The 9,703-nt window shown below is 39.5% G+C and overlaps 1 protein-coding gene across 1 annotated transcript; it reads left to right on the top strand.

The window, feature by feature from the left end:
* Window positions 1-486: 486 nt before the first annotated feature.
* On the top strand, window positions 487-6,273 carry LOC102710277 (pyrophosphate--fructose 6-phosphate 1-phosphotransferase subunit alpha-like). Its single transcript, XM_006648925.2, has 18 exons — window positions 487-698; window positions 1,455-1,627; window positions 1,950-2,062; window positions 2,694-2,882; window positions 2,959-3,026; window positions 3,148-3,231; window positions 3,490-3,543; window positions 3,965-4,045; window positions 4,141-4,234; window positions 4,341-4,414; window positions 4,483-4,593; window positions 4,689-4,733; window positions 4,833-4,889; window positions 5,012-5,116; window positions 5,200-5,316; window positions 5,410-5,513; window positions 5,636-5,801; window positions 5,917-6,273. Exons 1-18 carry the CDS (start codon window positions 609-611, stop codon window positions 6,043-6,045), a joined length of 1,854 nt encoding a protein of 617 aa, XP_006648988.1. The 5' UTR covers window positions 487-608; the 3' UTR covers window positions 6,046-6,273.
* The last annotated feature ends 3,430 nt before the right edge of the window (window positions 6,274-9,703 follow it).

Here is a 9,703-nt window from a genome sequence, read left to right as displayed (position 1 = left end):
TAGGCTATAGCAGTGACCCGTGCGAGGTATAGACTCAAGAATGCGAATGGTAAGTAGTGTGGTGCTGAGGTAGATGGAGATGCGAATGTGCAACGACTCTTGTATGAACTCCGTGATGAGGATAGCGTCGAACAAGGAGAACAAGAGCAATGACATGAGCGAAACGAACAACTTGTTCGTGTAAAGGAAGAATAACACATGCGAGAGGGTGGAAAGGGAGATGTGACGATGGTGTAGAGGCGCAGGAATATAACACCGATGCAGGGAGAGGTGATGGCTGTGCAATTATACTACGCATCAATGCAGGAAATCAATGTAGCTATCAAAACCTCTACTGTAGATAGCAAGTGTAAAAAAAGATCCGGAGCCATCCATGCTATCATCCAACGGCACAACACGCCCGCACTGTAGCAGTGCACCTCTGCGGACTTGTGGGAGACGCCTCCTCCGGTATAAAAATATCCTCCCGCACCCCCGCAGATCCTCCGTCCCCACTGGTCGCCGCCAGTCACCAGCCAGCCAGCCAGCAGCCCAAGGCCACCAGCGGAAACGAATCGGAGCGCCGCGCATAGCAGCGGCGGAGTAGCAGCAGCGTCTTCCGGCCGGCGATGGACTCCGACTACGGCGTGCCGCGCGAGCTCTCGGAGGTGCAGAAGAAGCGCGCGCTCTACCAGCCCGAGCTGCCCCCCTGCCTCCAGGTCCGCAGCCCTCCCTCCCTCCCACTACCAGTAAATTCTCGTCCCCCCGCGTGCGGCATTGCGTTCCTTGGCGGCTCGCCGGCCTAGATCTGCGTCCTTCCGGGCCGCGCAGCGCCAGATCCCGCGCCGCTCCTCGGCTGGATCGGTCTATCTCAACGGCGGCGAGTGTGTTTTACGGCTCGTCTGCTTCCGATTTGAATCCTCGGGGGTTAGGCCATATAGTTCTGTGTGTATCAGCTGTCAGCCTGTCACTCATCCGCACGGACATCGTTTTCGCGGGGGGGGGGGGGGGGGGGGAACCAGATTGGATCTGAATCGTGGTGGACGTCGCCTGCGAAGGGTGCAGCGCTGCAGCCAGCGTCTAGCAATGTAGATCCGCCCGACGTGCCTGGCTCGCGGGAGGCTGGGGGAATTTTTTAAAAGCTCGCTTTGATGTGTTGATATTGTCGTGTTGTTGTACTTGCTTTTTTATGAGTTGTTTAGTGGAGCGTTTGCAACTTGGAATAAACAGTGAGTGATTGATTCGTCTACAGCAACCATGGACCTTTTTTTGGGAGCCTAGCTTTCACGGGGTCCTGTTGTTTACGCCTTTGTTGACTCGGGAATCGCTATCAAATCGCAAGACTTTCCCCTGTTTGACTGATGACTGGATCGGATGAACTCATGATAATTTTGCCGAATTGACTGTCTGGTGTGCCTGTGATTGGTGGATGGCTCAAATCACTCTCTAAATTTCTTCACTCCCATGTGAATCAGGGCACCACTGTGAGGGTGGAGTACGGGGACGCTGCAATTGCTGCTGATCCTGCAGGCGCTCATGTGATAAGCCACGCGTTCCCCCACACGTATGGGCAGCCCCTGGCCCATTTCCTCAGGAAGACGGCTAATGTCCCCGAAGCTACCGTCATAGCAGAGCACCCTACTGTCAGGTACCAGTATATATCTGTTTTTTTTACGTGAGATGCACTTTTTAAAAGCTTGATACTGTTGCCTCTTCTAAGCTTCCTCTGGGTGTAGCAGAAAGACAAACGAAAGTAGTAAAGTAGAGGCCATCGATTTTCTTGTGACTTTGTTGGGATAAAAAGGGGAGAATGGGCGGATACATGGTAGTCATTATTATGCGAAATTGGGAATACAGATATAAAAATATAAAGAGCACTGGAGAGTAATCACTTCAAATTATTTCGCATTTGGCTTCATCCCCTGCTCCTTGCACATATAAGCCATCTGATTGTTTTATTTTGGATGCAGGGTTGGTGTTGTCTTCTGTGGAAGGCAGTCTCCGGGAGGCCACAATGTCATCTGGGGACTCTATGAAGCAATCAAGGCTCACAACCCAAACAGCATGCTTATTGGTTTTCTTGGTGAGTCCTTTGATACTGTGGGTGCAAGCTACAAATGTATTAATCGTTTGTTCCCTCTGTTTTCATGTTCGCACGTTATTCCTAGTTGAGCTTTCACCATTAGCTTTAATATCTTCAAGAGCTACTTAGCACACTATGCCTAGATGTGTAGTCAACTTCTCCCAGCAGCGACCAGTGTTTTAGTTTGAATTTGTAACTACATATTTTTGTTATATTTTATCCGTTTTCATTACCTCAGCAGGTTGGATAGCATCGATACATCATTTAGTATTTTAGTTGTAAAATCAGTGACATCTGAAACTCTTGTAGTAAACTTTACTAGGTTTACTTAATCAAATTAACAACACAGCAACATACAGATACTTGTCAAGCAAAAAAAAAAGTAATACTTTGTTACAACATCTTGGACAGAGTACCATCTTTTTTAGGTCTCTAATTTCATTCACAAGAATTTACTAATATACAGCAGCAAAAGTTCAGCGATTGGCAGGGCCTCAGGGGCTCATGTGCCTGGTTCTCCCAAGGCTTCTGTTTCTCTTGCCTACTTTCACGAGCACATCTGATTCTTGGAATAGCTTCCAGATTTTTTTCTTATTTTTTTTGTACCTATTTTGTTCTTTTGTTAAAACAGGTGGAAGTGATGGTCTTCTTGCACAAAAAGCTTTTGAGATTACTGAGGAAGTTCTTTCTTCATATAAGAACCAAGGAGGTTATGATATGCTTGGTCGGACAAAGGATCAAATTAGAACAACAGAGCAGGTCAATGGTGCCATGGCTAGTTGCCAAGCTTTGAAGTTGGATGCCTTAGTAATCATTGGAGGTAGGCTGTGGCATTAATCTACTAAACAGCTACATTATCCATTTGTTTAATCCTAACATCTGTTTAATTCCTGAAGGTGTTACATCCAACACGGATGCTGCTCAACTGGCTGAGACTTTTGCTGAGGCTAAGTGTGCAACGAAGGTATATCATAATTTCCTTTTCTTGTTGCAGTCTACACCTTGGTTCCTGATTCCCTATTTCCAGTGCAAGTGTATAATTTACTATCCTGTGTAATGAAATGACACAATGTATTATTGAACAGGTTGTAGGTGTTCCTGTAACTTTGAATGGGGATCTTAAGAATCAGTTTGTTGAGACAACTGTTGGTTTTGATACCATATGCAAGGTAGCTTACATTACCGTGCTGGGGCTTCATTTACCATTCATTTAGTTCACTGTACTTCACATCTATATGATGCATCACTTTCCTGTTAGGCATAGTTGATTTTTTTATTGAGGTTGTATCTCGTATGTCTGCAGAATTGCGCTTTGTGCTAGGCTACTACTTTCCAAGTTGCTAGATTCAGAAATACTTTGCACTTATTTCATTTACCACTTTGCAATTTTTTTATTTATTTATCAAACTTATTTATTATTCCAACAGGTGAACTCACAACTTATAAGCAATGTATGCACCGATGCTCTTTCTGCTGAGAAGGTAATATCCAATAACCAATATGGTTTATCTGGATCTTCTTTAGTCGGATTTACTTTAGTATCTATGTGCTACTAATATACTATTCAGCTATGGTCATGTCCTTTGTTGTTTTTTTTGGGGTCAAAATTAAATAATCTAATTGAATGGAAACAGTAGAATCTCTGAATTTTGTTGAAGTCCCAATACACAAAGAGCTAAACAAAAACATAGTTCGGCCTGTGTGAGAGGTTCAAACCCAAGTGTAATCTTGGTATAGGCAATTAAGGATACCGATACTGATTGTGCATCCAACAGTGCAACCTCACTTACTTAGGACCACTGGACAACTGAGTTATTATGTTTATTGGGGCTCTGTCCTATTTGTTCTTTCGTATTTATCATTGTGATTTTCATATGCTTCTGGTTGTATTCTTTCTGGCAGTACTATTACTTTATTCGCATGATGGGGCGGAAGGCTTCTCATGTAGCATTGGAGTGTGCTCTTCAATCACATCCGAATATGGTTTGTACTCTTTCAACTTTTCAATTATGCTTCCTGTTGACCTAGTACGCTGCAAATTCTTCTTGCATTTGTTTGATGCTGTATCATATGTTTAGGTTATCCTAGGCGAGGAGGTTGCTGCATCAAAACTTACCATCTTTGATATTACGAAGCAAATATGTGATGCAGTTCAGGCAAGGGCTGAGAAAGGTAGGGATTTTTTTATTGTATTATGCTCATGTAACCTTAGTTTCACCATTGAAACACCATTTCATGAATATTTATGTACTTACCTAATCGTATATTTGTTGCACAGATAAGTATCACGGAGTTGTACTTATTCCGGAGGGACTTGTGGAGAGCATTCCTGAATTATATGCTTTGCTTCAGGTAAGTTTGTATATGCCACGTGATTAATTCATTTACAACTTTTCTAAGTGGCAGCTATGTAATTGTAGGAAATTCATGGGCTTCACGGCAAAGGTGTTTCCATGGAGAATATCTCCTCACAGCTTTCACCTTGGGCATCTGCACTATTTGAGTTTTTGCCCCCATTTATTAGGAAGCAGGTGTGTATTGTCTGATACTCATCCGTCAACTCTTGGATATTCATAATTCTCATCCGTTCTCTGATATTCGAACTGTTGTTTTTTTAATGATGCAGCTACTTCTCCATCCTGAATCTGATGATTCAGCTCAACTTTCTCAGGTATAGTCTATTAACACTTGACACTTTCAGTCATTGGCGAATGATGTTCTGTTTCATTTCATAGTTTCTGATTACACCTCCACATGCTCATCGGTGCAGATTGAAACTGAAAAACTTCTGGCCCAATTAGTTGAGGATGAAATGAACAGGCGTTTGGTATGCCTTCTGCAGTCTTCTTATTACCGTCTGCTTGGTTCAATGGCATTATGGATGTCTAGGTCTATGTGTGGAAGCAGTAATTGCTATAACAGCTCATAATGTTCTTGGTATGTTTGCAGAAGGAGGGCACATACAAAGGAAAAAAATTCAATGCGATTTGTCACTTTTTTGGCTACCAAGCTAGGGGTTCGCTTCCTTCAAAGTTTGACTGCGACTACGCCTATGCAAGTTTCAGCTCACCTTTCTACTTTGACATACCATATTGTTTTTTGATGTTGAATTAATCATGTGCGCTGTTTGGTTTCAGGTTCTTGGGCACGTTTGTTACCACATCTTAGCTGCTGGTTTGAATGGTTACATGGCTACCGTGACAAATCTTAAGAGTCCTGTGAACAAATGGCGATGTGGTGCAGCTCCAATTTCAGTAAGATTATCAATGTGCACTCCCTTCTGGCAAAATTAGACGAATAGGACACGTAGAAGGGAATATCTAACCTCCAACTCTTTTCCTTGATAGTCTATGATGACCGTTAAGAGATGGTCACGTGGTCCTGCGGCCACTCAAATTGGGAAACCAGCTGTTCATATGGCTACTGTTGACTTGAAAGGAAAAGCATTCGAGTAAGTGTGTACTGAAATTCGTCGATTCCATCTTATATTTGAGTGCTGTACACTACACTCGCCGTTATTGGTCTGGTGGAAAACACATCTTCTCACTGGCAAAAACAAAATTGTGTTTTCAGGCTGTTGAGGAACAGTTCGTCCAGCTTCTTAATGGACGACATCTACAGAAACCCTGGACCGCTCCAATTCGAAGGAGCAGGTGCTGATACGAAGCCTATTTCACTGTGCGTGGAAGATCAGGATTACATGGGCAGGATCAAGAAACTGCAGGAATACCTGGAGAAGGTACCTTCTATGATACAAAGAATTTAACCATTTCTGTATCGAACCATCAGAATTCCCCGTCAAAAACAAGTTTGGACGTGCCACATGTCGGTGTCTAACTGCTCTTGCTGCGCAGGTGAAAAGCATCGTGAAGCCTGGGTGCTCGCAGGATGTTCTCAAAGCTGCGCTGAGCGCAATGTCTTCTGTGACCGAGACGCTGGCGATCATGACTTCGTCTTCAACTGGCCAGGGAATCTCACTCTGAGAGTTACAAGTCCACATTTTTCCTTGTTCTCGCTTGTGCCATCTGACTGTTGGGGTTACAATCAGTTATCTTGCAATCCCGCGGCTTGTTTTTTTCCGTGTATTTTGGAGGGTTTTTCCATTTTTGAGCTGGAGCGTGAGAGAGCTTTCTATTGACGAGTTTGAACTGGAATAATTGTTCAAACAGGCAAACAGCCGATAATCTTTTTAAATAAACGAAATTTTGGTACGCAAGTTTGTCCTATCTGTGCCCTCTCCCTTCCTTCCTTAAGCTGTACTCCAAAGTCATCACTTGCTACTTGCTAGTAACCGAAATAAGTCTGGTTAATTTGGTTACTGCGGTTGGTATTGAGTCGTACCCAAAATATTCGGTTACCACTTGCTACTAACTGAAACAAGCCGGTTAAATTCTGTTACCGTTGTCAGTTGGTTAGATCTTAGATATGCTACAAGGGATGATGTTTTGGTCAAGTGGTTTATCATATATTCATATGTTGTTAACAATATGTTGTGCTATTTAATTGTCAAAAAGTGCATTCAAGCAATATTTTTTTTGTCATTTGCTGTCATATTTTGTGGTCATTGTCAAAATTTAGTTATAGCCGAAATCCTCGATCTTGGTTTTTCCCAACAATTTCTGGTCCTCCGTTTCAACTAACCGAATTAAAGAAGACAGGGAAACTGACCCATCCAATTTTATGTATCAACCCATGTGATTTTGGTCCCATAAATCATGGATCGAGTTCATTGGGTTCACCCAGCCCACTTGCATCTCTACCAAGAATATTCTCATTCAAGATAAAATTGCATGTTACTTTTTTACTTTTTAAGATACTATATTTTCTTTCCTTACGAAAATGGTGGAAAAATCCATACCGTTCTCAAATATGTTGGATGGTGAGGAAAAGGATACCTATGAACCTATCGCCCTGTTTGAGGCTTCGAGCCTCTGATCCGAATTATGAAATAGTAATATATACTCCCTCTATTTTTCTATAGATAATGTTGTTGGCTTTTAAACATGATGATTATATACATACATACATACATACATACATATATATATATATATATATATATATATATATATATATAAAAGCTAAGTTTGAAGAACCTTTAATATTAAAACAAGTCACAACAAAAAAATATATATATATATTTACTTACTTTTTAAAAGATGAATAGAGAAATACCATGTTAAAAAAAATAACATCATCTATTTTTTTTTTAAATGATGGAGTTGCCTTGTTCGCATACCTCGCGTGTTGTTGCAAGAGAATTGTGTGATAATATAGTAGATATGAGTTCTAAATTTTTTCTTACCCACTATACGATTTTTTCATGTGTTTATATATTTTTGTGCCTTTATCACTTATCCATAAGTTATAAATGATTAGGTTGTATGGTATGCTTTTTGAGGGAAGAGATACAATTTATACTCTTGATGAATCATCCAAAGGCTAGAAACGATTGAGGGATGTGAAGAGATGCAATTTACACATTTGATATATCATCCTAAGGCTAAAACAATTGAGATGATATAACTTTATAAGAGAAGAGAGAAATATCATTATCTACCTTAGTGAGCATAAACTTTATAGAAAGAAGGGATAAGATTACCGCTCATGTCTTTTTTCTTCTGTTTATGCTTATAGCTAAAATTTAAAATTTTAACCCTAAGTTTAGAGTCGATTTGGGATTTTTCAGTAAAGATTATTTTCCAGCCTTGACTTTTACATCACTGAGAATACATATATAAAAGTTTTAATCATAAATTACTTTTTATTTGTAAAAATGTCGTTTGAACCCCTACATGTCATCATAATCTTGTTGGTGAACCTCTGTTTTTGCCCCCATTTTAATTCTTCATCCTAGTTGAATCTTCAAGAATTTCCTTCCATCAGCCAGCTGAATATAGTTGCATCGCACACTTGCTACCTTCTGTTCATTAGGTGAAACCACAAGTCATTTTCCTCCTTTATGTGACAAGCATTCTGGAAGTTCAGTTTGCATTCTACAGCTGGAAGTCCTGCCCAGCGATGGATCGTACCTCGTCAGTTTTTATTTGACATTGCTAACTTTCGTATTTACGTTTAGCTATTTTTAATTTGAATATATAAAATTACAAGACATTCTTAAATTCTTTTTAGTGATAAATCAAAACATAATAAAATTATTAATAATTATATAAAATTTTAAAATAAAATGAATGGTCAAACGTATATAAAAAATCAACGACGTCAAATAAAGAATACGGAGAGAACGAGTAATGTACAAATTTACAACATCATCCAGCTTGGTACCCATAAAGAGATTAGGGAAAGTTCATTTTTGGTGGGTGGAATTCTTAACATTCTTCAAACCGGGGGAGTTAACTGTAATGGTCTATTAATAACTTGTTGGAGATAGCCAAGTAACGAAAATTAATAGTAAAATAGTGTTCTTGGGCGGATAGGTAAGGGATATTAGAACGATAAATGTCTTGATCTACGATCAGGGTAGGTAATAATTGATAGGCTGATTTATTTTGGAATTAAATTAAAACGCCAGCAATCGATTTATTTTAAACAGGAGGGAACGATTGTACTTGCCCAATTAAATAACCTTGAGTGCTAATTCTTCACTGCAGCAACTTTATCTAATTGCTGCTGGACAACTAGATTAGTCTTTAAACACTGTACTACAACTATACTTTCTCCATTCCAATCTTAAATGTATTTCTAAACATTTCTAGCACTATTTATACATTACTATTTGTTTGTTGCATCGACCATTTTACATTTAAGATTTTTTTTTCATTTTATCCCTAGCTATTCAGCTATTCTCACACTCTATTCACTTGTCATTTATCGAGTAACACAATCTTAATCCTACTAAACAACGTAGAATACTCACCCCTTCACCTTTTATTTGATGATATTAACTTTTGGATTACTGTTTGATCATTCTTTCTTATTTAAAATTTATATAATTATTAATTATTTTAATATAATTTAATTTATTACTAAATACACTTTAAATATGACTTATAATTTTGCATGTTTCTACAAAGCATTAAATAAGTCAAACAATCACATGTAAATTCAAAAACCAATGCCGTTAAATAAAAATTAAAAGGACTGCCCTTTATAATTAAAGAAGTACTATGTAGTAAGCGTACAACCTTGGTTAAGTTTGCACATGATCCACTGCTCTTCCGGTGCCTAAATTTCGAGGCATTTAACATTTTGTCACTTATGGAGACATAATAAATTTGTCACCCGCTGTCTATGACGTATGAGTCTTTTTTATCTATAATAGTGACAAATATATTAATATCATTTGTTTGAGTGGAAAAAGTTAATTATTCCGTGAATTTCACTTGCAAACTGTGCACCTGCCAATCCACACATGTGCCGGCCACAACCACCCAAGTACCGAACGGAATAATCAATGCACGGTATTGATTGGCACAGTAGTAGCCGTCCAAAAGTGCAGTCGCGTCGCCGATGTCTGCAGCTGCGAAGCGCGAAGTTTTAAGCTGCACCACCGCCAACAGCTTTTCCATTTGGAAGCTTGGAGCTGGACGGGAATTTTTTCTTATTTTTTAAATATTTTTAATAATAAATTTTATTATTATATCTTCTATATAATTTTTTACCATTGCAATATATATTTTT

Source organism: Oryza brachyantha, chromosome 2 (assembly GCF_000231095.2).
Source record: "Oryza brachyantha chromosome 2, ObraRS2, whole genome shotgun sequence".
NCBI lineage: Eukaryota > Viridiplantae > Streptophyta > Magnoliopsida > Poales > Poaceae > Oryza > Oryza brachyantha.
The sequence above is the reverse complement of the archived record's forward strand: the minus strand, read 5'-3'. Positions and strand labels throughout refer to the sequence as shown.